This window comes from Cyprinus carpio, chromosome B16 (genome assembly GCF_018340385.1).
Source record: "Cyprinus carpio isolate SPL01 chromosome B16, ASM1834038v1, whole genome shotgun sequence".
Classification (NCBI taxonomy): Eukaryota; Metazoa; Chordata; class Actinopteri; order Cypriniformes; family Cyprinidae; genus Cyprinus; species Cyprinus carpio.
The window spans coordinates 7,787,292-7,805,216 of record NC_056612.1 but is presented as its reverse complement, the minus strand read 5'-3'; the positions used below and the strand labels follow the sequence as shown (position 1 = coordinate 7,805,216).

Here is a 17,925-nt window from a genome sequence, read left to right as displayed (position 1 = left end):
TTGCCCAACTTATTTTTCAAAGGACACAGATGCACTGGCCCACGACTGGCCCAGCCTCCTTCTTTATGCTTTTCCCCCAATCGCTCTGATCCCTCAGGTCATCAGACGAGTCAGGGAAGACAGGCACAGAGTCCTCCTGGTGGCCCCTCTCTGGAGGAGCCAAGTTTGGTCCTCGGAGCTATTCAGGCTTTCCATGAAAGCCCCATGGCCGATCCCCCTGAGGCAGGATCTCCTCTCTCAGGCGAACAGGACAATCTGGCATCCACAGCCAGGACTCTGGGCTCTGCATGTATGGTCCCTCGATGGGAGCCTCTGAGCCTCCCCGGGGACGTGCTACACACCATTGCTCAGGCGAGAGCCCCGTCTACGAGACGCCTCTACGCCAAGAAATGGTCAGTCTTCGTTGACTGGTGCTCAGCACGAAACGAAGACCCTGTTTAGTGTGACGTATCTCCGATACTGTCATTTCTCCAGGAGCGTCTAGACAAGGGTCTCACCCCTTCCACGCTCAAGGTGTACGTAGCAGCCATTGCAGCATTTCATGCTCCTATTGCTGGCTAATCAGTGGGTCGAAACAGCCTCATTGTGCCTCCATTGTCAGGTGAGCAAGAGCTGGATTTACTCTGCCCAGTGAGGGCTTTGAGGATATACATTGAGCGGTCACAGCCGTTCAGGCAATCTGACCAGCTTTTTGTCTGCTTTGGTGGCCGCAGCAAGGGGTCTTCGGTCTCGAAGCAATGCTTCTCGCTTTGGATAGTCGAAGCTATCGCTCTATGTTACTCCTCTATGGGCCTTGAGTGCCCCATAGGAGTAAGGACCCACTCCACTAGAGGAATGGCCTCTTCATGGGCCTGGTCTAGTGGTGTCTCTATCAAGGACATCTGTGAGGCGGCCGGCTGGTCCTCGCCGTCCACTTTTTTTTCAGATTCTATAACCTGGACATCCCAACCTTGCACGCTCGGGTTCTTTCGGTTTGATACGACGGCCTCTATCAGACTCCGTCATCATACCACCTCCAGGGAGCTAGCTCCCTCTTAGCAGTGTAGTGTCAAGGGTTCGACGGCTCCGGCCCTCTAACTTATCCTCTGGACCCCAGGGTGTCTTGTCGTTCCCTACCGTGGCACGGCGCGGTTGAATTCGTTCCCCATACGCAGTATGAGTGAAGTATCGAAAGGGAACGTACTCTGTTACGAACGTAACCTCGGTTCCCTGAGATACAGAACAAGTACTGCGTTATATGCTGTGCCACGAGGCTGCGGCTTCAGTATCGTCGCTTCAGTCGTATGACCTGATTTCCTCTGGCGATTTGCCTGCTTATATAGCCATTCGCCTCGCCCATTTTGGCGGGCTTTGGCGCACTGCATCGCCACAGGCTTGATTTGCTATGGAGATTTGTCTTTGGTTTAAAAAAGTTTACAGATTAAACCAATGGCAGTGCAGTTGCACTGCGTTATTGAAAAAAGGCTTCAGTATCGAGGAAAAAAGGAGCTTTTCCCCATACGCAGTACTCGTTCCGTATCTCAGGGAACCGAGGTTACGTTCGTAACCGAGTACGTTTGTTTTATCCAAAACAGATGAACGTGAATCTGTCCTTGTTTCATTACACTGGTTGTTGTACATATTGCAGTAGTACAGAAATGAAATTTGCAGTAAATGACGGTTAAAGGTTTATGCTCTATAGCATTTCAGTAAAGTTGGCTACAATCTATACTAAACCCCAAACCTAATCAATAGTGTTAACAAAAGCAAATGTGAGATAAAAAAACACATCTACTGAAACAAGCATGAGATTTTAGCATGCTCCAAGTATTTGAGCTCTTTTATCATGACTCGTGCTTCATGGGGCTTGCTTGCATTTGGAAAAGTTTAAATAATTGCTTATACCCCTAAAAAATATGTCATAACAACATAATTACTCCCCAATACATTACATTTGTATACATTTGCACTTTGCGTCTGTGTATTGAGACCAAAGTTTTCTCACTGAAAGCAATTTAGTTCATAGGCCCTGTCCCATATGGCACACTTCAGGTTCAGTTGCTGTCATGACAGTCGTAACAATCAAAGTGACATTTTTGATGCCTTGGGTGTGAGATTAGGTTGTGATTGCAGAGATACTTAACAAAATCATAATTTACATAAAGGCCTACTTGGACGTATAAACATATTAGAAAAAAAAATCCTTTTCAGGATACTGTATAAGATCATATTGCAAAATCTAAATAAGCTTTAAAGATCTTTATTGGAAAGTACTGAAACAATGTTTTTCATGCTTGTTCTATGAACCATAAACAATATTTCACATGCAGAACTGTCCTTAAGATGCTGACAGTTTTCAGGCGCCTAAGACAGTGCCACAGGGAGACAGCAAAGACAGCTCGTCCTTGTAATGCCAGACCACATGTGACTATACATGCCCCCAGATGTGTTCGAGAAATCCTTGGTGCCTAGGTGGAAGAGGGAAGTAACATCTCGCAGCATGAATTAGCAAATCTTTCTCAGTCCATTAAGATGAGATATGCAGTAGTAATTAATCAGCTGGTGGCAATGTTGCCAAGTCAGCGGTATTCACATGGAATTGGGATGCTTTAACAATGTTGCTGCCGGTTCTTTTACTATGTACGCGGGTTGAAGCGACTCCAATAACATGATATTTATCGCTTGGAATGCAAATTTTATCAGAGGAACCCTGCCAAAAAACGTGTATTTTACCCCTTGGAACATGATTTTTAACCGGGGACCCCCTCGAAACAGATTGCGCTAGTTTTGGGCTAGTTTTGAGTAGTGATTGGGTGGGTTTTCTTGTGAAAACCTGGCAAGCCTGGCTGGTGGACACGCCACATACTGACTGCTTCTTACTACTGCAACTTTTGATACTGTCAGTTTCCTCAATGTCTTGATTGCCTTGATGTCATTCCAAATCTGTATGTATGCATGTATTTATGGATGTATGTATTTATTTACTTGCTGAAAACTAAAGAGGATATATATTATTTATTTATTTATTTATTTATTTTTAACCCTCTGGAGTCGATTAACGCGGATACGCGTTTTTTGGCATATTCTCCTGATAAGACTGAACTTAAATTACACTTTCAGTTTTGGTTGTACAGATAAGAGTAATACATCAATCAAATCTGTAAAGGGTCTACTTTTATTTGAATACACACATAATAACAACAAAACTTTGTGCATTTATAAAATAAAGAAAACACACAGAGTGCGCTATCTGCCGCCTTGGTTCTGCGTGACCTTCATTTAGAAACGCGTCATTAAAATGAACTGTAGCTCAGCAAATACTCAACACAGAGACATGAAAGAGAAATCTATAAAAAGCTTAAAATGTCTACTTTTAAACTGAGCATGTCTTATCGAAAACAAATATTCTGTGATAAAGTAATCCCTATGAAAACAACGCGATGTCCAATCTTTCACGACTCCCTTCATTATATCTAATGCGAACACGCCCACTCGCCGAGCGTGCTATTGATATTATAATCATCCACTTGAGTAGGGAACACTTAAAATACACATGACATGACGAGGGGATGTTGAGAAACACCTGGAACTAATGAAACAATTAACATAATTGCACATGAGGGAAAACTGGGTCATGGAAAGCACGTGGGGGAGGAAAACACGAGACAAACAGGAACAGAGTCTGACAGTACTCTAAATATAATATGAGGATAATGATTTATGATACATGAACAAATTACAAACAAATAATTTACATAAATAAAGGTCACAAATTCACCAAAAGCGCATTTTTAATGTACATGATGCATACATATAAACAAGTGTTTCTAGGCTATATATAGATTCAAATGATATGCATAGTAACCCCCAAAAGAACATTTGTATGTGAAATATTATCACGCAATTTCAGTAATGGCTGAAGCTATAATTGTAAAACCATAAAGAGAGACTAGGCAAAACAACAATTTCCATTACATTTTCATCTCCCCATTTTTATTTTTTCTATTATATTTTGTATTCTGAGCTGACCTATACTGTCCAGATATAGAACTGGCATAATGACACCTCCTGAAACGATAGAACTTATTGCAATGAACATTAAAACACAGTAGTACACATCAAAACTCAGTGGTAAATTGTGTCCAAGTGAAAAGATAAGTGCTGGTGGGAGGTAAGCAGTAAAAGTCAAGACAAAACTGTTAATGATGGTATGCAGGGCTCTTTTCTTTTGGGGATGTATTTTACTTTTCCCTGAAGAATCAGGTTTTTTCAAAGCTCGTAAAACTGAGATGTCACAAAAACCAATCACAGGCAGGGAAATGAACAGAGGTATAGATGTAAAAATGCTTGTAAAAACACAAGGATATATAACTATAAGACATCCAAAACAAATGATAAACAACCAGATTGTCACAGCAATTACCTTCCTGATAATGGCAGTTTTCCTGTTGGTCATGTAGATGATGGGATGAACCACAGCAAAATAATAATCTCCACAGACACAAGCCATGAAGAGAGGTCTGCCACATATGGGTAGGGAATATGTGAAATTATTAAACCATTCAAATTCTGTGTTGTGCAAAAGCATGTAGTTACAGACACTGAAAGGCAAAACGGTTAGGAAAACAAGATCAATGATGGTCAGATTAAACACAAAGAAGTCATTTGTAGAGTTGTTTTGCCGATGTCTTTGACAAAGTTCCCGAAGTACAGTGACACTGGCAGGAAGACCCAGAAGAAAACAAAATGCACAGAGACCTGACCAGAACAAAGGAACTGCAGATTGATCTGTGCAAAGTGTAAAATAGTTTCTGGTTCCATTTGAGAAATCTAAAGCACTCTGATGTAAAGATAACAAAGACATTTTTAAGATTGGAATGATCCGATCTGTATGAAGAAAGAAAACATCTCAGTGAAACTTGTTATATAATCAGTAAAAATGCATTACATTAAATATATTTAAATTATCAATATAAGATTCGATTTCTTTTAAAATTAGTGCGATCTGCTCAGGCACTACAAAGACAATTAATATACAATACATTTATTTATGTTTTTTTGTTGTGGTTGTTTGTTTATTTTTTGTCTTACCTCAGTGATGTCTTTCTAATAACTAAGAGGGAAGAGAGGCAGTGAGTAGGAATAATTCTCAGTAATGAATGAAATCAGAGAGGTCTTACATGTGCACTTAAAGCAATGGCTCATGTTGCTTGACTGTGACGTTTTGAATATGGTATGATGTTACACCACCAGAAAAAAACAAACACTGAAGTCATACTCCATATCACTGAACCAAAAATGCACAGCACTAGAGGAGTAAAGTTTTAATACATCCATGCTATCTAAAACCAGTTGACAATGGCTGTATTTTCAGTCCATGTTTTCTATTATTTTTACATTACATTACATTTAATCATTTAGAAGACGCTTTTATCCAATCAGACCAACGAGAGAACAACAACAGTATACAAGTGCCATGACAAGTCTCAGTTAGTCTAGCACAGAACTCCTAGCAAGGTTTTTTTCCCCCTTCCCAAGAATAGGATAGAAAAGAAAAGAAAAGAAAAGGTAAGTGTTAGTTTTAGTTGGTCAAGAGCTGGCGAAAAAGATGAGTCTTTAGATGTTTATTTGAAAATGAGTAAAGACTCGGATGTTCGAACTGAGATTGAGAGGTCATTCCACCAGCTGGGCGCAGTCCAGGAAAAGGTTCATGAGAGTGATTTTGAACCTCTTTGGGATGGCACCACAAGGCGCTGTTCACTTCTTTGGGATTCGTCTCTGGAAGGCGCATACGTTTGAACTAATGAGTTTATGTATATTGGTGCCGTGCCAGTGGTCGTCTTGTAGGCAAGCATCAGTACCTTGAATTTGAAAGTGAAAAAAAAAAAAAAGTCACGTGACATACAGCCAAGTATGCGGACCCATACTCGGAATTTGTGCTCTGCTTTTAACCCATCCAAAGTGCACACACACAGCAGTAAACAAACACACACCGTGAACACACACCCAGAGCAGTGGGCAGCCATTTATTCTGCGGCGCCCGGGGAGCAGTTGGGGGTTCAGTGCCTTGCTCAAGGGCACCTCTGTCGTGGTATTGAGGGTGGAGAGAGCACTGTACATGCACTCCCCCCACCTATAATTCCTGCCGGCCCGAGACTCGAACTCACAACCCTTGGATTGCGAGTGTCCGACTCTCTAACCGTTAGGCCACGACTTCCCCTGATTTGATGCGAACGGCTACTGGTAGCCAGTGTAACCTGATGAGGAGAGGAGTAACGTGAGCTTTTTTTGGCTCATTGAAGACAACCCTCGCTGCTGCATTCTGGATCAGATGTAGAGGCTTGATAGTACATGCAGGAAGGCCTGCTAGGAGAGCATTACAATAGTCCAGTCTGGAGAGAACAAGAGCTTGGACAAGAAGTTGGGTGGCTTGCTCTGACAGGAAGGGTCTAATCTTCCTAATGTTGTATAGGGCAAATCTGCAGGACCGGGTTTTTACTTTGTTTGTCAAGAAAATAATCTTTATTTAGTGGTGCTTTGTGTCGTGATATCATAGAATATGTCACTGGATAGTGAGTAAGCAATTTAGTTGCGCTCATAAGTTTACACCGCCTTACAGAATCTACAAGTGGCCTGCTGGTACCGCTACATCACAATCCGGCCCTGATTGCATTAAAGGTTGCAGCACTGTGCTGTAGCTGAACAGTCATATCTACTTGACACATCAATCATCTCCTTATTGTGACACAATTTCTGTCATCACAAATACTTTCATTACAACTAACATAGTGAAAACAATGTACACAATGATTATGAAATCAGACTCACACTGATCTTAAATAAAGACTTTTTATATACAATGATGTATATCAAAATACTCATATGACTGAAGTTATGAATGGGAGAAAGTGCAATGCGCAATATGGTGAAACAGTCCCGCCCTCTAAATAAAAGAGCAGGTTGCTAATTGGTAAAATCATCACATCACTGCTTCTGCCATTAGAAGCTCCAGATGCTATAGAAACATGCTGCGTCCCAATTTGCCTACTTATACTACATCCTTAAAATATGTTATTAATATAAACCTTTCAACTTAACTGTTGGTGGTGCACATCCACAATGTTTGTAGTTTCTTTTAACACATTTTGTTTTCTTTTAACACTTCTTGTTTGTGTTTGTAGTTGTGAACCAAATCGTGGACTTAAGACTGCACATACACATTGGCTGGTCTAGGCTGAAAAATAAGATTTTTTAATGCTATTTGAGCTTAAGAAACAAAATGTATGAGAGAGATGCTGTTAGATTTCACCGGAGATTTCAAATATGAAATTTTATCATAAGCTTGGTGAACAGCTTTGGTTTCCCTATTCAAAGAGACACATTCAATTGGCAAACTTTATGTTGTGGTCTTGCTTTGTTAAAATTGCTGCTTTGTGCATGTGTCCATTAAGTTCACGAGACTGTATGGTGTCCCATTTGTCATTTTAGCTTTCAGAAGGGTGCTTGTAAGTGATAAACTCTGAAACGTTATTTAATATTATTAAAAAATGAAATATAGCTTCAAAACCATTAGTTTAATGTATAGGGTATTTAATCACTTCTATATCAATATGTATGGTGTTGCACATAGAAGACAAGACAATGATAGCATGCAGTATTTTTAATTTTGAGTTTGAAAAATTGTTGTTATTACTATTATTCTTTTCAGAATTTTTACTATATCTGAGTTTAAAACAACAATATCAGGTGAACATCATATGGTTGTGGAGTATATGTTTTAGATTTATACTGATTTTCAATAAAAATAAAATAAAATAAAAAAAAAGAAACAAAAAACATTACAAAACATTACTTAAAATCTGGCCCTGGAGTATGAGAATATTCAGGGAAATTTTCAAAAGGAATTGCAAATTGTATTTTCAATTGTGTTTTCCACATGTGGACGCATAAATTGTCACATAATCCAACCGCAACTGCAAATCTTTCATTGCTGTTTGAGTTTTCACGAACGCACAGTGACTGCCAAATTTCAAATGAAAAAGCAAAGTCCATTTGCAACTGTATTTCCCATGTCTTACGAGTTATGAGACATATTTAAATAGCAATATTACCACATCTGGTTTTTCACTCTCTCTATGTTGCACATATAACCTGCCAAAACTCAAATGGAATCGCAATTCCTTTTGCATTTGAATTTCTGATGTCAACACGGAAAGCAGTCAATCAATATCAGGGGCGGGACTATAATTTGGGGCATTTATATTGGGAGGTGACGTTATTCACAGATGACCAGTACAAGTAATGTTGTGACAATAAAAACATATATTGGCAGAAAACAAAACACAACATTTAAAACCATTATTTTGGCCAACCAATGTGGTGATTGTCTCATGCATAAAACATGTTACAACCTTCCCCAACATGACAAAACTAAGAACACAGTTGAATGTTTTTGCTTAGACAACTAACACCTGAAATAACCAAAATATTCTTTCATAATGTTTTACTGTCTCTTGTTTTGTTTACTCTGATTCTAGGTGTCTTTCTTCTTGTTCATCATCTTTGTGGTATACACCATGCTCCCCTTCTCCATGAGAGATGCCATCATAGCCAGCGTGCTCACCGCGTCTTCTCATACTGTCGTCCTCAGTGTCTGCCTCTCCTCTACAGTCGAGCATGTGGAGCCCCTGGTATGGCAGGTCAGTGCTCTCCCATCTGTCTTGCTATGTGCGTGCCAAGAGCTGTGAGCTTTACCCTGTGCGCAACTGTTGAAATTTGCCTTGTCTGTTGAGAAGGATCCTTGCCAATTGCTTGTGATTATGCACGTGTGTCTATAAATCAGGTTATGCATGATTATTAAGTCATAGATTATTTTAGTGATTTATAATTTGAATGCTTGTTGACATATTGATATATTTGAAAGGCTTAGTATGGGTGTGTTGATAACCGCTATTCATAGATATTGATATTCAGGCAGTATCAATCTTACTTAAGGTGACCAGATTTCTGAAATGAAAACATTTAGTTCAATGACAAATGCATTATTACATTTTTTTTTAGGAAAAGATGGTAAACATCCAGTCTCGTACACAGAAAAAAACGGAACTTTAACAGTGACAGTAACTTTTATTGTCAGAGATAACTCTTCTGTGCCAGCATCACATAAATTGCTGTGCTTCTCCTCTGCACATGCACCACCATGTCACTCAACATCCATATAACTGAACATTTAAATCACATTTAAATTAAAACTGAATTATAAAATGAATCATAAAACAAATGACCCAAAATGAAATAAACAGAGAAAATAATTATATAAAAATAAATCTCACAGCATTTCACTTTGGGATCATAGTAAAAATTTATGAAGACATAAAAAACAGGGAGTGTCCTCAGAAAATGAGGATGTCTGTTTTCTGACTAAATATAACTGTACATTTTAGAAAATATCTGTAAATATTAGAGTCTGACCTTCCCTTGGTATAATGTTCCTTATTATGGCAATTTCATATTCCATAAATCAAAGGCAAATTTGCCTGTATTGATTTTGTTTTAATCTCTCCTCATTTTCCTTGTTGTGAACCACGTTCAGCGTTCATTAGCAATCAGATTGCTTGTTTAGAAAATTCAGGAAGCTAACTTGCTCCCATCTTAGTTCAAATGAATGCGTAAACAAGCAAATATGACCTTTCAGTAAAAGCCCATTTCTGTAAATGGCACACAGTAATAGCGTGTATTTTAAATTCTGTATAAAAGGTCAAACTTTTATATGAACAGTAACCCTTAATATCATTATAAAAATGAATGAATGTTCGGTTTTCAGTGTCCATTTCTTGCATTCAGTGCAAATGTTCCTTACTGCCTTAGATTACTCAAAAAGAACCATACATGACTCCCTCACAATTGCCAAATGCTGTTTCTACTCCTTATTTCTCACACTCTCTCGATTTCTTTCACTTCCTTTCATGCTATGCCTTTTGGTCCTGGGTAGAGAGAGTCTTGAAAGCTGTGTATTCGCTAACATCTGGAATGCCTTAGGCACAGGACTGAGAGGCATTTTGGCAAACTGTAGTTTGGCAGTGCAATAAGAAATACATTAATATGCGTATAGATAGATAGATAGATAGATAGATAGATAGATAGATAGATAGATAGATAGATAGATAGATAGATAGATAGATAGATAGATAGATAGATAGATATTAAATGATAGATATTAAATGAATACATTTGGTTGTGATGTGACTTTGCTTTAATAAATGGTATGTTAATATAAAGAATATTAGGTTTTTTTGAGCTTAACTTCATAATCCTAAGTGTAATGTGAATGCATTCACAACGGACAAGGTTTGCTGATTTCTGAAATAGAAAAAAGGCGTGACTTTGTCCTGCTCTGTGAGGTGTTACCATACTAACTGTGAAAGAACAGATTTTTGCCCCTTTGGGCGCCAGGGTGGAAAGGCTCTTACACAGAACTGTGCTAGAATTTTTGCAGCATGTGTGATCTGTCTGCCAGCTCTTCCAGTAAGCATCTCAACCACTGCACCCAAATCCATTTTTGGTAGAACTCCTAATTGCAAGAGCAAAGTATCACTTATCTTACCTTATGCTGGATGCGTATGGGACAGTTCATAATATACTGATTACATGAAATAATATTTCCTTTCCCAGCTCTTAAACATAAATTTCGGGCACTACATATTTTGATTCAGTGAAGCACATGCTTTAGGATGAGCTTTTGGGGCATACAATAAGTTTGTCCTTTTAAAATAGATTTGATTGGGATGTCTCTTTCATAACTCATAAATAATGGCAGACTTCATTTTTGGGTTAACATTATTTATATATTTATTATTATTATTAGGTTACAGGTTTGACATCCACGCATGTAATAAAAATATAATTGATTATTATTAATTCTTTCAATGATTGTTATGTTTAACATTTCATATTACTGGTGAAAGAGAGAACTTGTCTCTAAAAGAGAGTAAACACTGTGCTAGCTAACTAAACCACACTGCATGACCTTTTATTTGTGCAACTAGACATTTTATGCATGTATTAAACATATGATGATTTTGTGTGAAACAGAATACAATTCATTATTTTGTTTTTCTTATTGTTATGAGAAGCTAGAGGAGCTGCTATTATTCTGGGTAGATCCCTTTTTTATTATGTATCTGACTGTTAATTGCAAGGTCAAAATTCACATAGCTTAAGGGCCGCTAGACTAATGTTTTAATGCTGGTAATTTTTAATGCTGGGAGCTTTAAAAGGTCTGAATCAGATACAGACAGAATGCCCGAATAGATGTGACCTCAACCTTTTTCAAATCTGATATGTTTCTAAAACCTTTTATTTTGTCGGATACCTTCGGGTGCTAAATTAGAATTACAGTTTTGTCTGTATTGTGTTAGCTGTGATAGTGTTCTGCCTCAGTGATGTTCAGGGTGAGTTGATTGGATCTGATCTTGTCACTGGCAGGTTAAATTTCATTATGGTTTAGTGTTTCCCTGTGGGGCACTCAGCAAATAACAATTCATGCACTTTAGTGTGTAATGATGATGGTAGAGCCACAGGTTCAACTAGGTGTTGAATGAACAGCAATACAATCCAAAAGATGTATGGGTTGATGCAGTTCTAACTGAATGGATACTATTGATAGCTTTCAGTCACATGACCGGCTCGAAGACCTGGAGGGCAAAACATCCATAGAACTGCAGCAGAAGCCTGTCAGTTTTCCATCTGTTTCACAGCTGCAAATATTTAGATCGCCTCTCAAAAGAATAAAACCATGGTATGTGAACAAAATGCAAGTTTTGGCCATTTGCAATCCATATTAAACACCCGCGGCAGAATTTAAATCATTAAACAGTGTGCCAAACGTTGTAAAAACACTTAAAGTTCCTTAATATATTTAAAACAGTAATATTGAAAGATCAAATTCCGTAATCACTATATCAATGATGCATAGTTTACATAGGCAAGCAGATGAGGTCAGTATATGAACGCAATCTGCTTAATGGGTCAGTGTTTTCCTTATAATGGTTTTCTATGGGAAACCATTTAATGTGAAACTTTGCAGATCATTTATATTCTGGGTTCATATGCTTGCCTGTACAAAATACACATCATCAATAAAGTGTTTACTGAATTTCACCTTTTAAAATCTGCATTTTACTACATTACTACTTAATGCAAACTGCATAAAATAACTGGCGGTCAGTGGAGCAAAGCTTCATTTTGCCCTCTAGGTGGGCGTTCCTATAAGTATGTGATGTCATGTGAAAACTATCAGTAGAATGCCAATTTCATTTAATTGCAAATAATCTTTTGACCCTTTCCACTTCTCTCTTCTATTTGAGTTACACAAGGATATACCAACATTCTCAGATTTTTGAGCCAAGTGGATTTTAAATTCATTTGACAACTTTAATTAAGCTGAACAATAAATTGTAGGTAAAAACATGTTATAACTCTTACAATAAACAACTGATATGGTATCTTAAGGTATATTGCTTTGCTGTATCATTTGTATAATAGAATTTTGTTAGGGGGAAATAAATATTTCAAGCAATGTCAAACCAGGCTTATTTGAATTACATGATGGCCTACATTTCTGCAAAACCTTAAATACGTTTCTCTGAGTACATTCCGCTGCACTTTTCAGATAACATGTCCATAAGAGCCAAATGTGAGTTTATTAAACAGTGTAATTAAAAAATGTGCCTGTGGATACAAAATGGTTGCAAATGAATATTGTGTTGCTTGGTAGCATGAGATTCATTTCATCCAAAACAGTTTACACGTTATTATTATTTTTTTTTAATTTTTTTGTATGTATCAAGGCAGTCCAGAAATTAAATCTCTGTTGAGTGTTATTAAACTGTTAATGCTCTATTACCTAATATTAACATACCACCTATACCCTACACTAAACCAACAGTGTTAAAAAAAGCAAACTTGAAAGAAAAATGCATTATACTCTACATGAATATAAACATACAACCATTATTACTTTAGGTGCAAGTCATTACATTATGCTAATGCAATGGTCACAAATACTAATTAGAATCTTGGCCACCGATGCAACTGCTAATCGGTTTATGTGGGAGCAGTTGACAGATGTTCACCACCACACACAATGAGGATTAGCAAGTAAGACTTTTTAATCTAGGATATGGATTAATTGTTGTTTATAATTATGCATTGTATTGTATATTTCAATATCTATCCAAATAAGTAAAAAGTATGTGCTTACATCTGTAAATACCTTCATACTGTATAAACAGTGAGTCCAGGAAGGTGTACATGCATCTGTCCATCCATCCATACCTATTTTTAATACATTTGCTTCTCCCGCAGCCAAAACCAGCTGAAAAAAAAAAAAAAAACACATCCCTGATGAGCCCAGTGGGTAATATGCAAATACCATGATTTAATGCTAATGCACTCTTCAGAGTGACACACTCGCACTTGTAGAAGTCATTAAACTTTGTTTCTGTGAAATTCTGCTTGTCCAGATTATTCAACACAAGAGATAAGATAGACTGTCCATCGATTGCTGCAGTCTGCACTTCTTCAGATTACCAAACCAAAATCACAGAGATTCTGAAATGATTCTCCTGAGAATAAATCGAGAGCAAATGCATTGCCTGCTGTCTCAGTTTTGCAAAAGATCTGCAAAAATATTTAGCCAAGAGTCAAATGTCTACCTGAGCACTCAAACATCTCTAATCAGATTCTTCTAGATTCTTAAAGAAAAGATTGCAAGACATTGTTCATTGATTTTGTATAAGGTAGGAAAGCTTTAGGATTTAACAGTGCATTTTACTTGTATGTTTTATGGGTTAGTTTACAGAGCTACTCCTGATTTTAAGTCTAATGCCTAGTTGTAACATCTTGCAAAACCATGTAAAGTGAATGACAATGAAATATATTGTTTACAGTATGTGCATCTAAAGCACTTCACATTTTACAACTTTTTAACATCATATAGGAGAACTAAATTGAGCTTTGAAAGTGCAACATCCAAAAAAAGAAAATCTTCTGTACTGTCTGTCTGCAACAGGCTACAGGATAAAACAAGAGCAACCATTTATGAATGTTTGCTTCTTTCATCTGGAGGCATGCGGCATGTCTGTGACCTTTTGAATTCTCTCTTCCCTTCTGTAAGTTTGTCGTCTTTCAGATTTTAACATTTCTTGAGATTGTATGTGTCTGTTTAAACATCTGTGGAGAGGGAGCAAGCACAGGTGCTTGAAGAGCCTCAGGCAGAACTCCATGTGCTTTTCAGGATTAAGCACAATCTGTATATGTGTGACTAGATTCCAAAAGAAAAGATTGTAAGTCACAGCTTTAGTGTGCTGGGAAAGTTGAGGTTTGACCACAGAGTTGTTCATTAATTTCTTTAAAAAGAATTAGGAAAGCTGTAGAAGGCAACAATACTTTTGCCTGCCTGTGTTGGATCAGATTCTGGAGCTTTTTATGAATTTATTTGCAACCTAGAACGACGTATCTTCTTGCAAAATTAATACTTTATCTGTTTGTATACATCTAAAGCAGTATTTGCATACAGTATAATTTTACAAGAGTACAACTGTATATCAAGCTGTGAGGTCTTAAAAATTCAATAGTCATGACCTTTAGTAGCAGCTGCTTCTAAATTAGTCTTTTTTAATGAGTTTCAAAACCCACTCTAACATATTCCCACATGCTGGCTAGGATAATCTGATTACAGCATTTCACTGACAAACAGGTAAATGCATAAAATCTCTCTCTCTCTCTTGGATTATTACCACTGAGTTGGTCTCAGCACTTACAGTACATATGTTTATTTTTCATTTTTTTTCTTTCTTTATTTCTTTCTTATTCATTCATTCATTCTTTAATTTTCTCAAAGGGGTCATATTTTGAGGAAATCAAAATTTGATGCACTGTGAAAGCATACTGGTACTGTAAGAAGAAAGATTCCAGCCTTATGGTACTGTATATAATAAGCCACCAGTTCAATGTGTATACACAGGTTTACACAGAATAATCAGAAATGGGGATTATTAATAAATTAACTGTTTATTTTGAGTTAAGAATGACATAAAGACATACACTTTAAAAGTGAGTTCATTCATTGTTTCATTTATAAATTATTTAGTGTTTTTAATGATTCAGTTAAGTCAAAGATTCAATAACTCATATCATACAGACACTCATTTATCACCACCTATGGCATAAACCTACAGAAATACAGTCAAATCTTTGTCATGATTGGTCATACATTTTAAGGTCCAATTCTTGCTATTAACAAACCTTTAACTATGACTTTTGCCTTAATAAACTACTAATTTACTGCTTACTAAGTCAGTAAGGTAGTTGTTAAGTTTTGGTATTTTTATATATTTGGTATATATTTAATCCTTTGTTGCTATGGTTACTCATTCATTTCATGTATTTTTTTTAATGTAAAAATATACAATAAAAACATATATAATCCCGCATTCCAAATTATTATGCAAGTGATATATCAATAGGATTTTGGTACTATAAAGAGTCAGATTTTTGTTTGTGTGGTTTTTCAAATCTTTTTAGATAACTGGTATCAATCTCAGACAGGTTTGGTCAATAGTTTGTCAGGTCTTCTTAGGTAAATGGAAACCCTACTTAAAGAGGTTGTTCCAAATTATTGAGCAAGTCACAGTTCCCATGAAATATGGCGAGGAAGAAAGATCTTTCTGAAGATGTTACCTAGCTGGTTTATACAAAATTTATTAGATTTATATATATATAATTCATATAATCTGTTTTAACCTTTACATTTTGATTATTTTAAGGAAATGTACAGTTTGGTTGTTCCTTTGTTTTGTCTTGTTGTTTAGCAAAAGTTGTACATCTTTTAAAAATGAATCATAACAGTGTTTGTTTACTATAGCTGACTGGCCTTCTTACATGCCTGTTGATAACATCTGGACATCAAAGTTTTATGATAAAATTCCTCAAAAATGCTCTTTTTTTTTTACAGTTTCTTACCATGGTTAACCACAGTTGAAATTTTTAATAAAAGATCAGATAAATGACCCCCTTTCCCTCTTATGTGTGTTTTAGAGTCTTTTATCAAATCTAAAAAGTAATTGTTTGTTGTCTAAAATACTAATATGAATTATTTTTCTCAACTAGTCCTACAAAAGGCAGAGAAAAAAAGTAGAATTTTAATTATGAATGTCACAAAATGTTCTGTTTTCTGTATATGAAAACATACTGTTGTGCTTTCTGTCATTGTGAATTACTCTTCACTTTTATTCCATCCATGTCATTGACCAGTGTATTTTGAAGTTTTTATTGTTTGAAGTGTGACAAGCCAAGATGAGTTTGAGACTCTTTCCACAGTGACCCAAATGAAATGGACGTCCAAGAGCAATTAAAAATATCTCATGCTGCCAAGCTTTTGATGCACTGTTCTCATCCAAATGTTGAACAGTATGTTGAATAGTGAGCTTTAAAATGATGTGGAACTGAAGGACTTAGCTGAAAGGCAGGAAGTAATCAGGGACACGGCTTTTCAACACTGGACTGGTAGTTGAACGATGTATAATAGTAATGAAGTTAAGAGATCAGATTTTAAAACAATGACTAGTGATGTTATAAGTGTGATCAGTTTGGATTTTTGTACTAAGAGTTTTGAAAAACTACACTGTACTTGTGAAAATATTACCAAGGCTTTAATGGGATGAATTTATTAATGGAAAATTATCAGTAATTTCCCTTGGTAGATGTCAGAACTTTGCCACAAAAACGGTGCAGATTTGTACATTCTTATGGTATTATTGTTCACTTTTGTTTATTTTTCTAGATCCTGGCAAATATCATAATTTTCATATGTGGGAACCTGGCAGGAGCATACCATAAGCATCTGATGGAACTGGCACTAAAACAGACATATCAAGACACCTGCAACTGTATAAAATCACCCATCAAACTGGAGTTTGAGAAGCGACAACAGGTTATGTATCAGTCTTACTTTACTATCTATCAGTTCTGAAGTCATGATCTTTCTGCTGGTCTGTGGCTGGAATTGAAAGACCTGCCAAAACCGAGATATTGCATGTTTTCTTTGGCAAAGCACTTAATGCACAAGGTGACTTAAAACTTTTGAATTCAGGAGTGAATTGGGTCTAGTCCTGGAACACTGGAAAGCTTTTGTGGTGTGTGCCATTTTGCTGAAAGAATGACAGAACTAGATTAGATTAGTGTAAAAATAATAATTCCTTAACCTCCTAAAATTTATCAGACAAACTTCAAGTTTGTTTATTCTACAATGCATGTTTTTGCAAATGTTTTCAGGGATTTGAAAGTACAGTATATTTGACTGTACAGAAGCTTATTATGATTTCTTTTGTAAAGTGAATCAGAAGTGTGATGACAGAATTTTCCCTCTTTTTGACAGTTCATAGTTTGTCATGTTATGAAGTTTTTAAAGGTCAGTTTTCTCACATCTTCACCACAAATGTAATGTAATATCATGTAGGCCACAGATGTTAGATTTGAGACTGAACTGCAGACACTGACAGTGATTTGCAGTAACAAAAATTTATTTTCAATCACTGGCTTCATTTCAGTTTCATTTTTTGCATCTTCAAATACACACACACACACACACACACACACACACACACACACACACACACACACACACACACACACACATATATATATATATGTATGTATATAAATCTATGCTCTGTATTACTCTGTTTTTATTACTCTGTAAAAGCTTTACAAGGCATAAATAGTCCTCACTTTAGATGAGCTCACAAAAAATAGTGACAACTATTTAAAAACTATTATAAAAAACTGACAACTACTAAATGTTTTAAAACAACCTGAATTAATCATTAATTACAGTAGGAATATGTGTTAATAAAGCATTTATTAACACACTATTACTATATTTAC

At 36.5% G+C, this 17,925-nt stretch overlaps 1 protein-coding gene across 1 annotated transcript in view; it reads left to right on the top strand.

Moving 5' to 3' along the window:
- The window catches only part of adcy2a (adenylate cyclase 2a), a 124,513-nt gene that overhangs the window by 71,715 nt on the left and 34,873 nt on the right, over positions 1–17,925 (top strand). Inside the window, exons 3-4 of the mRNA XM_042740506.1 lie at positions 8,517–8,678; positions 16,823–16,972. Of these exons, the coding sequence (XP_042596440.1) occupies positions 8,517–8,678; positions 16,823–16,972 (312 nt within the window). The remainder of the gene's footprint in view (positions 1–8,516; positions 8,679–16,822; positions 16,973–17,925) is intronic.